The sequence below is a fragment of the Chinchilla lanigera genome, unplaced genomic scaffold (assembly GCF_000276665.1).
Source record: "Chinchilla lanigera isolate Chin_1 unplaced genomic scaffold, ChiLan1.0 scaffold00018, whole genome shotgun sequence".
Taxonomy (NCBI): domain Eukaryota; kingdom Metazoa; phylum Chordata; class Mammalia; order Rodentia; family Chinchillidae; genus Chinchilla; species Chinchilla lanigera.
Window position 1 is genome coordinate 25,669,827 of NW_004955419.1, and position 23,680 is coordinate 25,693,506.

The 23,680-nt window shown below is 37.6% G+C and overlaps 1 protein-coding gene across 2 annotated transcripts in view; it reads right to left on the reverse strand.

Annotated features, from left to right (window-relative positions):
* Positions 1–4,944: 4,944 nt before the first annotated feature.
* The window catches only part of Stx17 (syntaxin 17), a 66,587-nt gene continuing 47,851 nt past the window's right edge, over positions 4,945–23,680 (reverse strand). For both annotated transcript variants that reach the window (XM_005382817.2, XM_005382818.2), the window contains exons 4-8: positions 21,335–21,560; positions 14,199–14,314; positions 14,072–14,122; positions 6,979–7,065; positions 4,945–6,241 (exon numbers count right to left, since the gene is read on the reverse strand). In XM_005382817.2, the coding sequence (XP_005382874.1) occupies positions 6,002–6,241; positions 6,979–7,065; positions 14,072–14,122; positions 14,199–14,314; positions 21,335–21,560 (720 nt within the window). In that variant the 3' untranslated portion in view covers positions 4,945–6,001. The remainder of the gene's footprint in view (positions 6,242–6,978; positions 7,066–14,071; positions 14,123–14,198; positions 14,315–21,334; positions 21,561–23,680) is intronic.

Here is a 23,680-nt window from a genome sequence, read left to right on the forward strand (position 1 = left end):
AAAAAAACGTGAACAAATGAAATAAAGGAAAAGAAATTATCACCATAACTGGAATGGACTCTGTTAGATTTTAGTTATTTAGTGATTTTGTCATTTGCAGATGTTAAGGTGAGTCCACTCACCTTCAGTCAATCCTATGTCAGTTGGCTTTGGGGGATCCTAAGAATTTTGTCCAGAATGAAGTCTTAATGTGTACACCAGGCTAGAGATTTGTAACTCTTCCAAGTCCTGACTTTAATTTGAATAAGTGAACTGTATTCACCTCCAAATTGTGATGTTTTTCAATTCAATGACTCGTGAGTCCTAAAAACATTTTCCAGGTTTCTTCTGTTTCTTCTTTGATTCCTGTTAATATATAGAAGTAGGTACTAAGCAAGGATTTTCTGTGTTTTGGAAAGCAATTCCATGTTTAGTAAATCCCTCTAAAAGAGGACAGAAACTGCATGCTATGATGTCATCATTTGAGAATCACTGAGGGGTATGGTTTCTTTTTCCCTTCCCATCGCTGTATTTCACACCAAGAAATACTGCAAGAAGCAGATGGTATGATCTCTGGTCTGAAAGAAGTTTAGTTGGAGAACACCCCATCACCAAAGCAAGAGTTTCACCTCTGCATAATTAACCACTGGTGAAATGGGAGCCACTGAATTCTATGGTCAAGAAATACTCGTGTAAAGGTGGGAAACTACTGTAAAGGCCTTGGACACTAAAAGATAAATTTCATGACTATCTTCTCAGTGGGTTTCTAATAAATATAGACAGACTAGCAGAAAGTGGGTGTTCAGTATTTAACAGAAACTCACAGGGAGGCAAGAAAATGTCATTTCTTATAGGTGGAAAAGGAGGGCAAATAAACCAAGAGCTCCAGCATATGTGAGGTTTATTACTTTCCTAGGCAACAAAGGCAAAATGAAGATTTTAAGTCTTACATGACACGAGCAAAGCATCAATTCCTATAAACAAAGAATTACTAAATTTTAAACACCCTGGTCTCTTGGGTATTTCCTTCTAGCCAGCTTCATCTCCAGCTACTTTTAATTCCTTGGTTTTCACCAGGCAGTTTTGGACATGCAGTTTCTCTGCCACCTGGAGCCCATAACCCTTCTTCAACTAGGCATATTCTCAGGCTAAATACTTGAAAACCACACATCCCATGAGCCTCCCACTTTTAAGCAGGCAGTCCCTTCATTCATTATGGTCTTTGTTCATTCTTCTTTTAGGGTATTTACTGTACTTTGATTGCCTTGCTGTAGCTAACAACAGCCTAGTAGGGTAGATTCATTCTGCAAGTCTATGATGGGCAAACAACGCACAGCAGAAACTCAAATGTTTGTTGAATGAATTTATTGCATGTTTCCTTATTCAAGCACCACTGAGCAACATAAATGACAAACCAATTCTCACCATTGGGCCTTGAACTTCGGGAACACCAAAGGTTCAACAATAAAATGGAAAATATCTCTAGGGGATTTAATTACCGAAATCCAAGTTGACATCTTAGTCATTAATCTTAAAGAAATCTCAAACACTTGCAAAGTATATTAAAAAAATACTACTGAATGTCTTTGTATACTAGTGAAATTATTCACAGGGGCTGGACAATGGTGTATTTAAGACCAGAGTACTGTACTTAAACTGCTGAAGAAGAGCCGGCTTAGCTCTCAGATGTGTAGGTGGCAGAGTTGGCACTATTTTGAAGGTGAAGAAATTGCAATTTCCTCAAGGGAAAAGATTTCTTTCCTGTTTCAATATTGAAGTTGGACTAAAAGACCACAAGCCTCACCAGGCAACTTGATAGGTCATAACAAAAACAGGTTATGTTGAGGAATTTTTTTCTCCGAGGCCATACTATGGCTGTAAGTCTAGCTCTTGTGCAAACTCGCCTTGTGACCTGGAGCACATCACTTGCTTTTAAAAGCTTTTACATTTTTATTTCAATTTGTTTTGTTAATATTGCACAAAGACATTGTTTGCCACAATAAACTAATTTATTTGATGATAGCCAGATGTACTTTTACCATTGTTTATAATAGTCAAGAAGTTTCTCTATGGAAGGGTGTAAAATTAATACTAACAGTGAGAACCACCTGCTAGCAACCTGGTGTTCATAAAAACCAAACAGAATTTGAAAGCCTGATATTTAGACAGGAGAGAGCAGCGGTGCCCCTCTGACTACTGAAAACACACCTGCATTCACAAGCACCCAAGGGCCACAGCCACATTCTCCTTTATGATGACAACGTCCCGTGTCACAGGAGAACCTTTCCCCGGCTTTTCTCCATCCACCCTCCCAAAGATACCCTGCGGCACCAAGGAATCGCCTTGCATGTTAGAAGTGAACACAAAGCATGGTTTGGTTCCTGCACTTTCACAGGAGGAAAATATTGAATGCTGTATATTTATATTACAGGTTTCTTCAACTTCCGGTGAATAATATTACCAGCACGTAGTCCTTTCTCCTGTACAAACAGCTTACAGCATTTAAGGGTGGGTAGCAGGGGTTTTTTTTGTTTTTTTTTTTACTTATTATTTTATTTTACTTTATTTTAAAAATAAAAGGAGGAAAACATTAACAGACAGTAGCAGGTTTTTGGACCTGAGGGCTTTCCCTTGATAGCCTGTTTCAGTGTAACCTCATCTGTCCTTAGCCCATCCCTACAGTCACTACATGGTTTCCCCAAGGGGGGTCATTTTAAAAGACAATAATCATTTTGATTCTGTGAGTTATCATAGATTTGCTTTAACAAGCATTAAAAGTTCATTAAATAGTATAAAAAGCACTGTGGTTTAAACAATGGTTATAACCTAGGAATAAAATAATTTGTAGGTTGGCTGGGAAAACACCTTAATTTAAGGATCAAATCCAACACTACGCACTTCTGTAACAGCCACCATTAAAAGGCATGAGGCTGCTAGACACCTGGTGAGGAACTAGAAGATCAAGAAGCAGAAAGCAAAGTTAAAAGCTGGCCTCAAGAGTATGGATGTGGGGCCGGTGAAGCAGAGCCAAGGACTCACCTCAGTTCTGCAGAGAGAGGCAGAATAGTACAGCAGAAATTGAACAGTTTTTGTAGTTCAACAAACCAGTTATACCCTGGCTTCTCCCCTTTGCAAATGAATAACCCTCTACAAATTATTAGCCTCCTCTGAGGCTCAGCTGCCCTAACTGGCAGTGAATTCACTAAATATCAGCTCTGCTGTAAGGGTGTTTTCTGCAAAGTGAGGGCTGCAATCCATGTATAGACAAATCAATGTGGTGGGTTACAATCACATATTTTATAAACAGTAAAAGCACGGAAATGCACTGCACGGGGTAGTATAAATACTGTTTCATTATGCATATGCTGTCTTCATATAAATGCACTTCTCACTATGGATTTCATCAAAAACTGTCTCTGCTCTATAAAGAAAATTTCAGATCATGGTATCAAAAAAGTCCTTAGAAGTGCTGCCTTTATCCAAATAAACTCCTATAAATATTAAAACCTTAATCAAAATGTTCCTTTTTAACTTATTGCAGTAAAACTAAGACATGAGCCATGAAGAAGATAAATTTAATCTGACACTGTAGGGCATTAAATTCAGCTTTCACACTGGTTTCTGTGTCATACTAATTTATATAGATAAGCAGTTTACAGTTTATAGATATTTCCTTTAGAGTTGATTAAACATGTTAGCAATTTCTACAAAAAGCTGGTTATTAGGGGAAATGAGATACAATTTCTAAGTAACTTTATAAAACATTTTCAAAGGGCTGTAGATTGCAGAAGCATGAAGACTGCTAGCATAAGCCTCCAATCCTGAAGAGCAGTAAAAGTTGAAGACAGTGTACATACAACTGGGTCCCACACAGCTCAGTAAAAATAAGAAATCCCAAAACAGAATGTGTGCTTCAAATACAAGGCTAGGCTTCCTCTCTCCTTTAGGTCCTTATAAGCTTCTGTATGTTTCTAAGATGTTATGTTGAAAGCATGACCAATTTGGGATTGGCAGAGTGGAGTATTATGCAGCAATGAAGCAGGGCACAATACTGGAACTACAAAATTAAGTGACAGAACTGAATACTGAGATAACTGTATCTTAAGTTTATAATTTCAGCCAACTGGCTTGGATGAGCTGTATCAGAATCATCCCTGCATCTGAGGTATAAGAGTCTGGTTTTAAATAAACACTGGGTGAGCTCTGATCCTCACTCGGTTTGAAGAGCTTGTTAAAGGGACAGCAAGGATGACAGTACAGGAAAAAGTGGGTAGCAAGCTGGGCATGGCGGCCACACTTGTAACCCCAGCACTCTGGGAAGCTGACACAGAAGGATCACGAGTTTGAGCCCAGCCCTGGCAACTTAGTGATTTAGCAAGACCCTGTCTCAAAATGTAAAACAGTGACTGAGCATGTAGCTCAGTGTGAAGGCCCTGGGTTCAGTCCCCAGAATGGAAAAAAAAAAAAGGAATTACCCCAACCTTACAGGAGTGCACCATCACACACTGGATCACAATCGGACCCATACTTTGTTTTTCTTTGTGTATTAAAGATGTAAGTAAGCAGAAAATAGTTGCTACTTGCCGTTATTTAATAGTAGTGAGAAACGGTGCTTTGTCTCACCTGGCATTCATGGATGAAACTCAAAAATATGAGAGAGATCTCTTTAGACACAGAAATGACAGGTAGCAAAGTTATTTAAAGCAACCTCAGCAAGAGAAGCTAAGTGATAAGCCTTCAACCTCCTGGTAAGCTCAGCCCGGCGACTGCTCACACCTTCTGAGGCGCAGGTGCCCACTCCTGTCCTCAGAAAAGAGTAAGGCAAAACGGCGGTTCCTGCCCGTTTCAAGTGAGTCGGGGGTACAGAGTGTGGCTGCCTCTCGTCTTTGTATTTAAAATGTAAACCCTCGTGGCTGTCTGAGATGGACACGGAGCTGGGCTGCACGCACTTGACGTCAGTGTCGAGTGTCGGCATTAGCACCGCAAACCCTTCTTTGAGGCCGAGTCTCGGGACCAGCTCTGTCAGCCCCGAAGAAGGCGAAGCAAGTTAAGCATGAATGGCATTCTTGGGAAGAGCGGCAACTGTGGAAAGTACAGGAGATGGAGAAGCCTGCGGAAGGGACAGCAGTCGCAGCAGTGAGGTAGAAAGTTAGTTCTTTGCTCCCCCAAAGGCAGGTTGAAAAGAAGACAGGATCAGAACCCCTGGTGTAGTGGGGTCCATCAGCCGCTCATATCCAGAGAATACCCCAGGATATGGCCTCGTGATTTCAGGGCCTCCGTATTCTTAGACCAAACTCTAACCGTGTTGGAAATATTGGAAGTTTCCGTCTTTTTAAACTTGAAGGTCACAGGAAGGGAAACAGATGGGAAACAGTACTGAAAGGTGGACGATGAGAAAGTGCTCATTACACACGAGTAGAATTCGCCCCGCAACCTGGAAAGCTTTGCGAAGTTACAAAGGAGGGAAAGCAAGAGAAAGAGAAACCAGGCCTCTTTCCATTTTCTTCTACTGTTACTTCCTCTCACCTAAAAATAATGTAACCTGGCTCACCCTGCAGTCAGGTTCACCAAACAGAGACCATTTTCAAGTTCACCTGTGCCTCTAGTTGGGCCGAGTTCCCTATCTGACAGAAAGGCTTCTGAACTCCTGTCCTTCTCGCCACTAACATGCCTGAGCAATGTACAAATACACTTAGTCCTAAGGTCTCCAATTCCAGGACGTATCCTAAGTCCTTAACCAAGTTTTAAATTCAGTTTTCACATTTGCAGGCAGAATTTTGCTCCTTGGCAGTCTTTAAATTTGACCTGACAAGACATTACACACCCTAAGCGCCTCGATCCCTAAAATCTCCATCAACACCCCGCAAAAGAAAATACATCTGTTATCGTGGTTCAGTCACATTTGGGCATCCAGAGCCACTGTCCTGATACGTAGTGTTACAAAAGCTGACTGAGTGTCCAACAGCAGCAAGGTGCTTATTAGGCTCAATATGTTGGTGCCAGAAATACCAGAGTCTGGTTTTTAACTGCTTTTTTTGTCAGTTTGGCTGGGAAGATCTGGACAGCTGGAAGTGAGCTTCTCCATCATTTTCTGTTTCCTTCTTTGTATCAATTTTCCACCTGTGAAGCCTAACACCCCACCACCAAGTGCAGCTGCAATTCCTGCCACTTTGAAGCCTGCAAGGAGGCCAATCGGACCCCCCACCATTCCTCCGATGAGTGCACCTGCCACAGGCAGAGCTGCCAGCTTGTATTTTGCAGCCTGTAGGAAAGAAAAAAATTCAATTTAGAAACTGAGTTGAGAATATCTGCCTGTGGTGATGTGCATTTTCCTCTCATTACTCCTGGCAATGCCTCTTTAACTCCTGGTACATAATTAACCTCACAGACTGTACTTGCGGGTGGGGAGTATTCCACAGGTACCATGATTGCTCCAGATCGCAGAACTTAGGAGAAATGAACTACAAAGAGTGATGGCTACAATTGATTTTACTTGCCAAACAATCAATCCACTCACTATCTAGTTGGCTTATCTGAACGGTTTCAGCAGCCACAGATTCTCGCTCCCACCAAAGCTTTTATGCTTTGGTGCACAGATTTTTCCATGCTACACTCTTAGGGATAAGACGCACACTGGATGGAAATGGATGGCTCCACTCCAGACGGACTGTCACGTTTTTACACGGTTGCCCTGAATGGATTCCTGTGCCCCTCTTTCACTCCTCTCCGTGGATCTCTTAGACACTCCCTTGTTACATCAAATGCCTTACAGTAAGCCTACAGTTTATTCTCTTTGAAACATTTTCTTCTCATGCTACAGTGCATCTTAAAGTACAGTATTACCACCATTGATTTCCTGCCCTACCTACGTGTCATTTCTTCCCGATTTCCTTAATTGCTAGTTCCCTCAACACTGAAGAGAGCAGATCAATTGGGTTAATACTAGAGATTCCTGGGAGCCTGAGTACCATCGATTTGTCAGCAGGAGCAGAATCTTACCTTCCCCAAGTTTTTGGTTCCCTCTTCAACATTCACAGCAGCAGTGTTGACATGGTCTGCAATGCTGTCAATCTTCTCCTGCTGCGACTGGATGCAAAGGAATTATGAGTGAGCGCTCCCGCTGGGCGGCAGCAGGAAGCCAACACACACTATTTTAATTCCTGTAATCAGGGCCCAGGGTACTGCAGCCTTGCAGTCTTAATAGCGGTTCATTAATAGCATCTGATAAACCACGTCGAAAGTACAAATTCACTTTCATAAAAAAAGAGGACTTAATTATTAGGTAATAAAAGGGTGGTACCTTTACAGCAAAAATCACCTCACACCGAAATTCATTCAAACACACAAACATATTATTCTCCAAATGAATCTACTTTACGGGAAAAAAAAATCCAAATAAGCATTTATGTGTCATGTTGGATTTGATGGAAAATAACAAAAACAAAATCAACGCCCCTAAAACCTCCTCCACTTATTTTCTTAGAAGATTCTGTTTAAAGCAGGCATATTTACCTCAGAAGTAAAATGCCCTTGATCCAATAAGCATAAATCGTCATGTTTTAGTAAAAAGATTATAATATGGTCTGATTGATCATGCAATCTCTCATTTGTGATATGCACCAGTGAGCAGTGAATGACTTTACTGTCTTGCGTTTTACACCTTTATACTATACACATTCTAAAGTCATGGCAAGTTAAAATATTTCAGATCAACCATATTAATAAAACACAGCATGTAAAATAGCAACACCTGTGCTGACACAACAGCAGTCGTGCCGCATGGACTCTGTGGGTGGGAGGAATGTTAAGGGAAGGAGTGCAATTTTCCTCCCTGACCACTGGAACCTCACTACAAGGTTTCTGGAGAGTGGTTACTGAACTGAAACTCACTCTGTCTCAAGAACACATTCCTTGCCACAGGGACACATTTCTATTTTAAAACCCACCTTACTTAGAATTTATATACAATAATATCTACTCATTTTAATGGTGTAGTAGTATGAGAAACTCTCACACATGTATAAACCCAGTAACCCCATCACAACAGGTGTGTGCTTTGTCTTAATTTGTAGAAAAAAAGGAGAATCTCCTTTCGTTCCAGATAAATGCCACCTTCAAAGTGGAAAGTAATTTAACCTGAATCCTGAAGTATTTGATTGCCCTTATATAACTGACCTATTCATTTATACTTAGGCAGACATAAATAACACTCTTCTAACTCCAATCAACATTTGAGTACTACATGCAACTCAAACAACACAGCTGATTTTTTTCTCGTGGTTTCTTCCTATTAGCATTATTGATATTCCTTCCCTTCTCAATGCACGCCTTTAAACTGTCAGGCCTTTTGTGGGATCCCTCCATTGCCTGATTCTCCACCACTATCTTGACATCTTTAATAGACTCCCTTATAAAGCCCTTTTTCAGTTTTCTTTAAACATCTCTATCAGAGCCCAGTCTAACAACTGTTCTCAGATTAAGTGAACACCAGAATCACCTGCAGGGCTTCTTAAAACAGGGCCTGCTGGGCCCCACCCCAAAACTTCTGATTCAGCAGAGCCTGAGAATTTGTGTTTCTACTAAGTTCTCCAGTAATGCTAATTGGCCGATTCTCATTATTTTAGAAATATACGGTAGGACTGAGGGACAACAATTTGGTTTAAACCCCAGCAGTGCCACTACGTGCCCTGGGACAAAGTACTCAGGTCTCTCAAAGTCATTACTCTCACCTGTCAACCGAGGATCATGAAATTTATACTGCACAGAGTTGAAAGAGAATAAAACAAGATATCTGCGAAGTATGAGGAGGGAAATGGAAAACTCACCCTGATCTTCCCAAGAATGTGTTAACTCTCATGTTTCTATATAAAAATATATTAAGCTTTTTTCTAAGGTGCTTGAAAATTCTATGACACTCGAACTTTAAATTTCTCCTAGCATTCACTCACTGAATTTTAATTTTTCTCAGTAGAAATTTTTTAGGTCAGCTTTCTTTTTATTTATTTTTTTCTTTTTCTGGTACTGGGGAATTGAACTCAGGACCTTGTGCTTGCTAGGCAGGTGCTGTGCCGCTGAGCTACATCCCCAGCCCAAGTCAGCTTTCCTTTTCTGACCCACAGAAGTAAAAGTGTCAGCCAGCACTAGTAATACCCAACTTGTCTGGATTGACAATCTACCATTGTTTCCATTTGGGACACCCTAACACTTTTACAGTTCGGTCTGAGACAGTCTATGTTAGCAGATAAATCACAGGAGTGAAATTTTATCACCAATCTTCATATCTCAGTGAGTTAGGGTAGAGGAAAAATAGTCTGTGACCCCCACCTTTTAGCCCAGCATAGTCCCAGCCAGAGGGGAGTCCAACTGCTGCTATCTCCACACTATGTGCTCTCAGAGCCTCAAGGAAACATTTTCTAATGCTGATTCTTAAAAAGTTTGAGTATTAAAACATAAGATTTTTGAAGTGAAAATTTTTACAATTTTTGTTTTGTTTCTTTTCTGGTACCAGGAATTGAACTTATGACCTCGCGTTTGCCAGGCAGGTGCTATGCTGCTGAGCTAAATCCCCAGCCCCTTTAGAAACAATTTTAACAAAATACTTGGAATAATCAGAGAAAAGACTACAAGAATAAAACAATCCTGGGACTGCTGATTATTTTACCCATAGCAGCCTCCATCACTGTAATCATTACACTTGATGAAGCCCCGCTTAGTCCGCGGAAGACCTGACATCTGCAAGTTCTCACTCACTGACATCAGGAAGCCCGCTTAAATGCAGGGGGTGGGAGGAAGGCAGAGGGCAGAGAGCCTCTCCTCTGGGCTCAACAGTCATCCCTCAATTGTACAGATCCACCTTTCTCTTACCTTGTTTGGTCTGAATCCTTAAACTACCCATATCTTCAAATTCTGCTTCATGAATAAGATTCAGTGACATCCAAAATGACTACAGGTAGGTATTAAACTGGTATCAGAGAGCTGTCAATTTAGTTTGGCATCTAGCACAATCTAGCACAAACCCCAAATAAATTCCATTCAAAGCTGAAACTGGCCACCACTTGTCCCGTGTCCTCGGCTCTTCATGCAGCGCCAAAGCATACCTGTATAACCCTAGCCCAGTCTATGAAGCCAGGCTCCAAGTGACAATGGTGGCTCAGAAGTACCTACCGAATTTCTTTTCATTTCTTTTTGTGTTTTTGTTTTTCTTTCGGTACCAGGAATTGAACTCACGACCTTGCAATTGCTAGGCAGGTGCTGTGCCGCTGAGCTAAATCCCCAGCCCCTCTTTTCACTTCTGATTTGCTTGTCTTCATCTGCCTGAGTCTCCCACATTTGACAATATTCATAGCCTCTTCCCCTGGCTGGCATTTTATCCTTTGGTACTTGTAAGTATTCTCGACATCCCTTTAATAATAAGGTACATCATTTATGAGAGACACTGCATTTTTTTCTCAAACTGATGTATAAATCCTTTTTAAAGGGGAAAAATTCTCGACATTCAAAGAATATATCTATAGATTTTTTTTTAAGGAACACTGAATTAGATCCTCCATTGTCCTGCAAATAACCAAATCTTGATAAGCAGTTATAGGAGCACATAGGATTCTGGAGAAAATGTGATTCATCAAGTTAATACTTACCCAGGAGAATGCAATTTGGACACATGAGTTCAAAACTAAGGAGGAATCATTTTTTCATTAAATGCTTGTTGTGGGCACTTGTAGGCCCAGTGGCCTCTATATCAAATAATAAGACATTCAACAAATTCAACCCTGAATCCATTTACATCAACAGTAATGCTCTAACATGGAGAGTTAGTTAAGTAATTTTATTAGTGTGCTTATAAAGCTATGGGATTCTTTAGGGAGACAGTGCCAAAACTGCAGGTATTTTTCTTTATTCTTCTCTAAATTCCAGCTTTAATCACATGCAATCATACATACAGAAAAGCCCAGAAATAAGCCTACAAACACTATGCTATACAGGCAGAGTACAGGATTACATTAGCCTAAATCAGGAAATAAATGGAGAAGCGGATTGCTGACATCAGGGGATTCAGCAGTGGGAAATGAACTCATAGAACTCCAACACTAAAATATCCACAGGTAATGTTGGTGACCAAAGCCATTTTATATAAGCATAAGAGGGAAGCTAGGGAAGGACAAATGCAGGGCTGCAGTTGCAGTCAGTGGAAGGGAAGAAGATGGGATGTCAAAGGTAGTGTCCTGTTTAGTCCTCTCGTTACTTTTATACAAGGCTCATCAAACAACTTTCTGAAAGTCATATAGGTAATAGTGGAGGACTAGGATCTAATCGAGTGCAGCCCCGTTTCTATGTACGCAAAATAAAACTGGATTTCAAAAGCCATAGAGAGTAAGGCAAAAGTTAGAAATCAAAACAGGATCAGCAGAAAAGGTGACAAGCTATTGAACCAGAGTTCTTTAATTCCCCTTCACTAGAAGTAAGACTGCTTACAAAAAAACAAAAACCCAACAAACATACAAACAAAAGAATTTGAGCCACAAAGTGTAAAGCCAAATGGAGTAGGATGCCTGGTAAATATTAATTTGTTACCACTTACATTGAGCCATACCTTGATTTCTCCAGGGCTTTCTAACATGAATTTACCATTTTAGCCACTTCTAAGTGTACAGTTCAGTGGCATTAATGTTCACAATGCTGTGCAACCATTACCACTATCCTGTAGGTTCTTTTTACACTATGATCTGTCCTCACTGAGATTAGCCTAGTGCTATACACAGTGAAAGTGCTCCTTCAGTGCATGGTCAGCTTGTCTAGATACTATCCTGTCCATGTGATGATAATAAGAGGATGTGGTCACTCTGGTTACATTGCCTAAATGGAGCTTCTGTGTGTCCTTGGCCATGTGGTCGTGAGAAATCTGTCACCCTGGGAATACTCAGGGGTTCTCCTTTGAGCTTTTGCCAACAGCATTCTGCTATGTCCCTTCAGAGACTGTTATAAATAGGACACTTGTATAGAGTTATGGCTATAGTCAGAGTCTTCCTGTACAAATACTCCTTAGAATGGGATTAAGACCTGCTTACATAACATGACTAAACATGTAATTGTTAAATGGCCTCAAACTTTAATTTTCCTTTCACGTGTTTACCCCACTGGAAAGGAAATGTATTTGTCTTGAGTGAGAAGAACTTTGTACATGGTTAGTTTTTTTTACATCAACTTTATTGAGGTATAACTCATATACACTGAAACACATTTTAAACATACATTTTGGCAAATGTATCTATTTGTGTAACCATACATGTATAGATTTTACAAACTGCATTAGATTCAGGGATTATTAGTTGCAATAACTGAATAAATCTTGACTCAAGCAACACATATTTTGGGATTCCTGGTGTATCAGTTCCTGCTATATGCAAATATATTAATAGGTGACTCAGATAACCTAATCAAAAGACTTCCAATATTTTGCTACTTCTGATGGAGGGGCATCAGAAATCAAACAGTTCACTGTATCCAATTTTAGACATTACATTTTAAGAAAATAGCCACAAACCAGAACTTAAGCAGAATAAGGTACCTGTACTGAAAAGTCTATAATTCCTGTTTTAGAAGGAACACAGAAGAATCAAGTGTTCTTAAGAAATGAAAGGTGAGGAAGAATGATACCAGTCTCAAAATTTTGAAAACCTTTTACACAGAAAAAAGATGACCTCCCTCAGTCTGTGGTTCTAGAGGGAAAAGATAAGTTATTATAACGTAGACTTTACATAAGGAAGAACTTCTAAGACTTAAAGAGTCGCCAAAAGAAATATGAAATAGTTGAAGTATCAATTCCCTGTGCTATGCTTATTCAAAAAGAAGCTAAAAAATCATTTATTTTAAAAGTTGTGCCAAGAACAGATGGATTAGGTTAGGTGGCCTCTAGAATCATTTCTCATTCTAATTCTGAGACTGTGTGATCTAGGAACTTCTAACTTAGAGCCAGGTCGCAGGGAAAGCTATATATATATAATTTTCATATCCCTTACCTTCTCATATTTCTTAGGAAGCAAAACTTAGACCAGTTTAAAAAATACTGATAGAAAATCTCCTCTATCTTTCCCACTAAAACTACTATGTGTACTGTGTGCTTCCTAAAGTATAGTAACAGTATCACTGGGACTTGATTATGAGAACAAAGCTGCACTGTCCTACCTTTTACTCTATCTTCCTCCAATTTCTGCTAAGTTTACTCTAGAAATACTTTTCAGCTCTCCTTTAACTTTACTGGTGTTGTCCCTGCTTCAGGTTAAATTCCTACAGTTAATGCCCTACCAGTCATCCTACCCATGACCTCCTACCCTCCCATCATTATTTACACAACAGTGGTTGTCTGAAGGGACAGTCTGGATTACATGACTTTAACCTGTTCAAAAACCTACATTAGCCCCTTAATGCCTACAAAGTAAAGCTAGGTTCTTCAGTATGGCATTCAGTACCATCACAATCCGGCCCTTAGCCTCCTTGCTTTGCTCACGGTAGCTGTGCTTTAGTTGTACACAGTACTTACACCTCTTAGGCCACACACTTCTCTGTGGCACGTCTCTGGTCAGCTGTCTTGAAATGTACTCCCTCCTCCCTTCTGTGAACAATGTGCTCATTTTCAAGGCTCATGAAACCTCTGTGAAACTATGGTTAAATATTTCCACCTCAAAAACTGTGCCTCCCTGCCTTAAACATCTCTTCTTGGAGAAGATAACATTTCTCTTCATACCTTATTTGGGCATTTAGTTATCATGTCTGAAAGCTCAGTTTTGGGGGCCCAAGTCTACAGCCACCTACTGTAGAATCCTTAAAGGAAGAGAGCAGACTTCATTTATTTCTATATTCAACTTTGTCAGACCCCAATGGTGAGCACCTAACCCAATGCCTTTTACGTAACAGATGCTGATAAATGTTTACTTAATGGATCTGGAATTTGAGGACAGTTAAGACTTTTATCCAGGGTTAAAACCAGTCTTAAAAAATTTTAACTTCTATTAAAATTTTAATCGAAAGTGTAGCGACTGAGCAAAGCTATTCTAATAATCTAACAATTCTGGGTCAAAAATGGTTTTATACTTACATTCACTAGGAGAGAGAAATCAGTGACCAGCTGGCTAAGTTCAATTAAATCCTTAAAAAGAGAGAGAGAGGAAGTTACTTATCTTTATGCTTCACAGTTACCAAAAAGAAAATAATTTTCAACATACCGCCTCTAAGGTTTCCCAAGACTCTGCAGCATTTTGATCTCGAGGAATTTCAGGCAAGGCGTATATCTGAGTCAAACTCTGAGAATCAGCTTCAGTGTCAGGAGTGTGAATTGCTCCTGGATGAACAGACACATATTCTGAGTTTGCTTTTTAGAAAAGACAAAGCATGAATAAATTATACAAAACACCTGCCATATTCAATGTTTATCAATTAAATTTGAAATAACAGCAAACGGCCATAAAATATTTATGAAGTCATTTGTTCTTAATCAATGAAAATTAACAAACTGACAACAACGTGGTTGCCACCAAATGAATTCTCTTGCCATATGAATCTTTTTGTCTATACTGTCACTCTTCTCCTTAATGTTACTCTTCTTCTGACCCAAGGTGCCACTGTTTCTTCTGCCTCTCCTGAGTTTTAAAAAGCCTTCAGCCTTTAACTTCAGTTTATTAAATACTGCTATAATGATAAATTAATTCAAACTCAAAAATCCACCTTCAAGTCTTATTTCCTCATACTGATTTTGGCAATCCTTCATTCATTCAATTGACATTTATTACATACTATATGCCAACTGGTGTGCTAAGGTGACTGGAACACCCTGGGTAAAGTATAAAAACAGTTCTGAGGAGGCATCACAGTGAAGCTGTTAGAAGCATGAGCCTAGTCAAAAAGACCCTGCTTAGAATTCTAGTTTGGCTACTTACTAGCTCTCTGACTTGAGAAGGCATTTCAGCTCTGGTTTATTTTTCTCATTACCTTACTTATGTTATTTGCACAGCACCTGACTTGTACAAGTGCTTAATAAATATCTGCTACTATTGCTGCTGCTAGTATTAACAATGCTTTTATTAAATTGTGTAATACAGACATGTTAGTAGTCATGTTCGGTCAGGATAATCTGATGAGAACTATGATATGGCTAAGTCTGGAATGCTGTGTGAGCCCAGAAGAGAGGCATTAAACCTTGCCTTGTGGGGTGGACAGTGGTCAGGGACATTTCTATGGCAAAAGCCTAAGAGTGAACAGAAATCATGTGGGTGATCTAGGGTGGGGATACAGGCAGATGTAAAGAGAGTATGTGGGTTGGGGAGAACAATATGTGCACTGGCTTGGGAACTGAAAGATGTTCCCTATACCTGATGCACTGATTGTGATAAAGGAAAGAGCAAAGGTTGACACTAGAAATCTAAGCTGACATTATTCTTGGCATGCTGAAGAGCTGTATCTTTCTCATAAGATCACTATGAAACTATCAAAAGGAGTTGAATACTACAAGGAAGCTGAAAGATGTCACCAGATTTTAGACTTAGAAAAGAAGCCATAATTGTGTGAAGAATACATTAAGGATGGAGTTGAAAGGTGAGAAAATCAGAGAGTGAAAAATCAGTTGGGAAGCTTTCCAATATGTCCACTGCAAAATTACCCTCACTGGCTCTAGGACAGCAGCAGTGAAATGTAGAGGCCTGAAGTTCTACTTTTTCCCTTTCACTGCAAGCTTAAAATACCTCCCTTGTAACATTTTCTGACACTTGTTATTTATTGTGTTTGGTACTTGGGATGAAAAAGTGAATAACACAGAGAACTTAGTCTCAAAAAACTAATAGGAGAGTCAGATATATAGAGACACACATAAAATAACAGGTGGGTACACTGATCTCTATCTAGCTACATAAATAGATATACATACAGAGTATTTTGTGGGAGTGGCATCTGATCCCGCTGGATGTGGCATGTAGTTTATGGGAAGGCTTCCTAGAAAAGTTGATAATACTAGGCAAGAGGAGAGGAATGTAAATCCTACATAGAGAAACTAACAGCAACTGAAGTCCTCAAAAGAGAAACAATACAGCTGACATAAATTGAGCAGTTTGGTGTTACCAAAGCACACAGTGAAAACCAGTTTCAAATGTAAAAGGCATTATAAATGTTTAGTGGGCCTTGTTGACCAGTAAAAGACTTTAGACTTTATCTGGAAGACAATGGAGAGCTGCTGAGGGAATGCCATCACGACATGACCTGATCTACTAAAAGTCAGTCATTACACAATTCTAAATTCATATTTTCTTTGAATTCCTTTTCTTCAGCCAAGCCTATTAATTGAACGATCTTTTATAAAACTGCATTACCACTTTACCCTCAAAGTTTACGAACTTTTAGTTCTCAAGGAGAAACTTGTTTAAACTTGTTTAAAGGTATAGTCAATTGACTACAAAGTAATTTGCAGGTTTATCAGAATTAAAGGTTTTCTTTTAATTTTTAACTTAATGTATTTCTTTAAATTAAAAAAAGAACAAAATCATCAGATTTGGAGTAAGTTTTCCATGACAACATTATGGCAAATATATAATACTTTAAAAGATCTTAATGAGTTTTGCAGATGCTTAAGATAGCTATTTAGTCTACACCATAAGATATCACCATAAAGACACTTTTACTTTTGCATCAACCAGGATAAATCAGTTGCTCTCTGACCTTTATTCCACTTAATATTCCTATGTACTGATGAATAATGATAATTTTATTGCCATTATGAAACCAAATGCAAAGCAGGGCTTTCTACCTCTGCTTACTGTAAACATTTTCTAAGCTACAAATTATGTAAAGTTAAAGAGGATTCAAATGAACAGTGCCATGGTATACAACAAAATGAGGAGCTATTATCATATATAAGTTCCTTATCAAAAAATAAGGGGGCTGGGTGTGGTGGCGCACGCCTGTAATCCCAGAGCTCGGGAGGCTGAGGCAGGAGGATCGTTGTGAGTTCGATACCAGCCTGGGCTACAAAGTGAGCTCAAGGCCAGCCTGAACTGCATTGAGAGACCCTACCTCAAAAAGACAAAAAAAAAAAAAAAAAAAGAATGGGAAATCTTTGACATTTCAAATAACCATAAAAGATTTCCCTCAGTAAAAAATAAAATACGTTTAAGTCATTTCCTTCTCACTTGAAACCAAAGTGCGTATGCATCTTAGTTCAAATACAATCTTAGAACAAAGAAGTCTATTCTCTTCCATGGAGAACACTGCTGTAAACTTACAACTCTCAACATTACTGGTCAATTCAAAGCATAACTGTCAATTAAGAAAGCTTGAACTTCAGTCGTCATCTTTTGACTTTGAACTCTTATACACTGCTGTGGATGTGCTAAGCAAAACATTGAGACAGATTATAGCCATAGGAAAGAAAGCTCAAGAACTTTAGCATGTTCACAGAAATTTAAAAATGCAATGAAAAAATTGTAATTGTTTCATATTACATAATAATCCCAGTTCAACTCATATGCAAGCAACTATAAGCATAAATGGCAAGTATTTGGGTGTATGTGTCATTCATCACTATTTTTCAAACTCCAAAACTGATTTCAAAACCTTACGACTGGCTACAAATTCAAGTAAACATTACAAAAGTTGACTTACTTTAGTTGAAGTGAGAAATAAGTTAAGAACCTGGATATAAGACTTTTCCCTTCTCTTCAGTATGTATGCAAATATTCTCTCCCTCCTCTCTCTTTCATTCACCACACTGCATGAATAATTATTCTACCAAGAATTACAACACAATACATATGAGATTTTCACTAAACTGTACTACATTAGAAATGTTTCACTATAAATATGAAGTAATTCTAAAGCACTGCTTAAATTTTTCAAGTTGTTAGCTTAAAAATATTGAAATTAATTCACCAGTTATCTACATAAACTTATCCATACAAATAAAATACTTCCATGTCACAACTTAACTGCAAAGGAAGACTTTTAAGAAAGTTAAAACCAGCAGAAAATAGATCTCTTGCAAGCGCAAGGTCGTGAGTTCGGTTCCCGGTACCGGAGAAAAACCAAAAAACAAAACCAAAAAAAAAAAAAGAAAATAGATCTCTTGAATTATATAATTCAAAACCATCTACATGCTTCACAAAACTGTTCAGTATGTGTATATAGTTAAGATAAAAATCTAATATTTCATCAAATTCAATATACTAGTCTGAAGTTCCCAGCAGTTTTAAGATTGGATTCTTTTCTCTGGTGAATATTTGTTTAACATAAAATAAGATTCTGTTCCTACTAAGCTGCTTAGTGCGCCCCCTGGACGGGAAGTACAGAAAGACAAAAAGTGGAGAGAAGGACTGATTCACTCTGTACGGTTTGAACCACCTTTCTAAATAAAAATTAGATTTGTGGGCTCATCGTGTCTCTTGGTGGGAAGCAACATGCTAAAAAGGAAAGCAGGCACACAACCGAGCCTGAAGGGAATGTCTTTCCTAGATCAAGTAACACTGGCAAAGATTTGCTTTAGGAACACTTAGATTCTGGACAAAAGAAAACAGCAAAATCATTATAGCTTCCCCCTAAACTTAATAAACTTCCATTCTCTAGAAAACATAGAACACCCTATTTGTCATTTCTATCTATGAATGAAAAAGTATTTTTGATCTTACTCATGGAAATGTGGCAACATTGCTCCTTAATCTTTGCTGTTTCCAACCAATTTATTTAGAATAGATTTGTAAAGAAAAAAGTATTTTAAGGCACTTCTCTGCAAATAAAACACATTTTTCGATATAGGCCATCACTACTATAATGAGTATTTAATGCAAAAATAAGAAAAAGCTGGAGAGCACAGAATAAAAACACGTAGAATAACAGAAGAGTCTACAGTTAGAAGATGACCACATATGGAGCAAAACCAATTCCCACCCCACTAGTAAAGTCTTATGTAAATTACTCATATTTTTTCATTATTCTTCTCCTATCCCATCTTATTATTTGTTAATAATCTTTCTATACTTAAGACAACCTAAGAGAAACTCATTCTTTGTGAACAACTTACATACTTGTTGAGACAGTAATTTTAACTTCTTTATGCTCTCAGTGAATTCACAATCAAAGCACAATCTGATCAGAAGGCTATTCAGAATTTGCAATACTACATGCTGTTTTAGGTATCACTTAACTAGATGATTTTATAACTAGAATGACTGTTTTAATCAAATCAGCATTATGCTGTAGTTTTCTCCTAGTTGCAAGTAATTAGGTGTTTCGCCTATTTGGTATCCAGCAAATTGAGGAATTTGAGAATCAACAAAGTTGCAAATGAATTTCACCCACTATTTCTTCTTCTTCATCCTCTGGATCTGTCCTAATCTTATTCATTTTCTCTATACACATAGTTACTCAAATTCTGCTGATCTTAGTTTGTACACCAGTCTGCTTCTTACAGAGAATGTTAATTGTTAGCAAACTGGGTAAGCTACCTTCTTCTAACAATCACCCAGCTCCTCTGGTGATATATAAACTCAAATTCTTTTAGCACAAACAGTTGTATGGTAGAAATAGAAACAAGACAATAATGAAATACAAATTAAAGTAAGCATTAGATTACTGCTATACCGTATTGTGAGAAAACCCAGAACTTTAAATTTTTACTTGATAGGGAATTATTTTTGATGGGCAATTCAAAGATAAATAGTAAAAGGGACTGATGCTGGCTAATCTTTAGAAAATCCAGCTTATCTTCGCTGTTATTACTGCCCTCACAACTGTCACAACACCTTGATACACAGGTACACAGGTACTCACATCCTTAATCACATGGAACTGGAAAACCCAGTTTCTCTGCATATGCACAGACAGTATCAGTTGGCACTACATGATTAAAAATACCCTTTCATCCTCACCAATACATAAACCTAATAATGAAAACAGTAACTACAAACTAACAAAAAATGAGGGCCAGGGATATGGCTCAGTGGCACAGCGCCTGCCTGGCAGGCATGAAGTCCTGAGTTGGATTTCTGGTACAAAAAAGGAAAAAAAAAAAAAAAAAAAAAAAAAAAAAAAAAAAAAAACCTAATGAAAAACATGATTCCCAAATATTCTTTTTTTGAACTCACGACCTTGCACTTGCCAGGCAGGCACTGTGCCGCTGAGCTAAATCCCCAGCCCCTATCCCAAATATTCTTTAAACTAAGGGTTGAGTGCTAAGTGTTGATCATCCACAATGAAGTAATTACAACACATCTGAAATTACAAAATTATCCTTATAAATATATTTATTTATATTTATAAAATATTTATGAATAGTTTATTATGTGTAAAGCATTGTGTTAGCTACTAAGGAAACAATAAAAGCAAGATTATCCAGAAACTCTGGATGGTGGCCTAAATGTTTGTTTTCTAATTTTTAAAAAAATGCCTCTGCAAATTACTAAATCATTAGCCCTGAAAATATAAAATTAAAACCAACAAGGGTGCCCCTTGAAATAGAAGAAGAAAAATTGGGCAAGGGTAGCATCCTTAATGTTTGATTTAATTTGTAATTATACCCTTCCATTTCCACTAGGGTTAAAGTCATCTTATCATATACAAAATGTAATAAGGTAGAATAAAACATAAATAATAAAATGAAAACAAAAAATAAAACAAGGGCAGCAATTATAAAATAAGGCCAGTATACGTTAAAAATTTAACTTTTGGTAATTAAAAATTTGGGCTTTAAGATTTCTAGTAGGCATCTTAGGTAAGGAAATCTTATGAGTTATTCCATCAATAACCAAAAGATTAGAAAAAAAGACCAACTACTTTGAAATACGAGTATGTATTAAGCCAATAATTTTTTTCCAGGATTAAAGACACTATTATAATGTGATCAACATTACTTACATCCTCAAAAACAATATAATGACAAGTTTCACATGACAGTTCTTTCACAAAAGTTGAAGGTACAATTCCCATTGTATATTTTTTATGTTTTCCGTTAAAATGGACAACTGAGTTGAGCAAGAGGTCCAACAAACTTGTAAAAACCAAAATGCTTACGAAAAAAAGACACTCCTATACTGGAGAAGGGTGAGAAGTAAGTTGCACACAAAGGATGAAATTATCCTTAGGAAATATTTTAAAATTTCTTTTCAACACCTAGGCAAATAGGTACTTAAAGGCTGAAGTTCCAATCCTTGCAGCAATTTTATCCCTAAGGTACACATTTCCAGCCCACTCAGGGCCCAAATTTTGGCATATTGGGATAGCAAGTGATCCCTGAAGACATAATCTACAATCTCTACACAAGGACATGAGCTTTAATTAAGAGCATTATTGAGGTCAAGAATAAGACTTATTTAGTATAATACATTACCACCAACAGTCACGGATCTGGTCAAAGAAGGCTGTATTAGAGTTTCTTCATCATTATACTGTTTTTTAAGTTCTTCAACAGATTCCAAATGCAGCTGGAGAAATTCTGCTGTTGCTGCTGATGCTTCTTCTTTAACAGGATCTATCATTCTCTTCAGAAGTATTAAGTCATCCTTTCGGACTTTCAAACAAAGCTTTTCCATTTCTCGAATATTGGAGCGGAGTTGCTATAAAAGAAAAAATCATTAATGTTATAAGCTCTAGTATAAAACATATTTCTTTTAAGAAGTAATTTGTTATAATGGTTGGAAATGTAAATGGTCATATATTCTCTACTGCAGAAGTGTGGAATAATACTTTCCTATTTTCCATGTCTCTGGTTAATTAAACTGAGTATCTTTAGAACTCACATCCTCATTCTTTGAATTTATTCAATTTCGCTTCTTTAAATGTGATTGCTGCAAACATATTAAATGCACATCATAATAAACATTGCAACAAATTACAAAAGTAAGTGTCCCACTTCACCAGTCCCATCCTGTCTTAACCTAGTTTTTCTACACATTTTTCACAGCTCATGCACAGATTTAACATACACAGGTATTTTTTAATAAAAAAGGGTAACAGTTGCACAATAATCTATAATCTGTAACAACATATCCTAAGTTAACAATATCGTTATAAACATCTCTCCTGGACAATAGCCATAATGACCATATTTCACAGTATTGCTCCTTCAGTGATCAACAGTCATTAATGTTTATAGATTTTATTTATTATAAGCTATAAAACAAATATCCTTCATATAAATCCTAATAAACTATGACAGTATATATTAGCTCTATACACTAATACAGCATTTTGAGTATGAATAATTCCCCAAGATGGGACTATCCAGAGGATCCTGTGCATTTCTATCTGCTTTTTCCCAAAACCATGTACCCCCATTTCCCCACATACTGCCAGTATTGCATATTGTGTCACTGTTGTACACCTCTGCACTTTCCTATCAAGCTGCTGGATTTTAGTCAAATGATTTGTAAAGTATATATTTGTTTTAATCACAAATTTTCCTCTACTGTGTTGATATAATGGACTGTGTACAGATTTCCCAGTGTATAGTCATTTTGTATTCTTAGATAAACCCTTCCTGATCAGTATAATTTTTAATACACTGCTAGCTTCAATGTTATATTTAATTTTAACTAGTATGTATTTATTGTATGTATGTGTATCTTATGTGTGTTTATCATATGTATGTGTATCATGTATGTGTATCGTATGTATGTATACTTATCTGTGTGTATCTACATTATTAGGTTTAAATTTACTTTAATAGGTTTAAGGTTGTGTTAGCTTCATAAAAAGAATTCTTCATCTTTTTCAATGGTCTGTAGTTCTGAAAAACAACAAACAAAAAAACACTACTATTCCTTGAAGATTAAATATACCTAATTTTTAAGAATGACCTAAGTTTTAGGCTTTTAAAATTTCCAGATCTCAATTCATACAATATTTTAAATTATTCTCCCCAATATGCTTTCACAAACACTAATGCAAATAGTAGGTTACATGGTTACATTTCATATTATTACATATAGAGAAAGCAAAATAAGACAAAACAATCACACCAACTCATTCAGGACTTAGTTACCTAATGGTAAAGCTTGGGTTAAAACCCAAGTATTCCTCTATCTATATGATTGGTACCTTAATACAATCTAAGTTTGCATTTGACTCTAGTAAAACTAAAATTAACTTTGAAAAGAATAGTCTAGTTCAACCTAAAGCATCTTGCAAGATTTTCTGGGTAAATTTAAAAAAAAAAAAAATTCTGCCTCTATCCTACCGTAACCCTGTAGTTCCTTTCTGTCTACCCTCCTACCAGTATGACCTGGAAACTTCAGAGTAACTTGTCTGTACATTCAAACCATATGATACACTGGTGTTAATATAACCTTGAGGGGACTTTAGGGTTAGATCTAGCCCAACTTGATGATTTTAAATAAGGAAATGAATCCAAACAAATACTATGATGGACTTGGGACTAAAGCCCAGGTCTCAAGTCCCAGAACAACACTGTTTCTAACACACCACTAATTTCCTGCTAAGAGATTTCAGTCTGGATTACAACTGCAAAGCTGGCTTACACTTTCCACATAGTCTACAGAGCTATTTTAGGCAATAGTATCTTGAAGAAGCAGTAAATTTTTTCTGTAGACAAACCTAAGAACATTTGCCTGTGATATGTTCTTTCTCTCTTAAAGCATTAGTTTGCATGTGTGTGTCTCTAGTCAAATTACAGTGCCTACGTAGCTAAGAACTCTTGTACTATGGGGACAGCAGA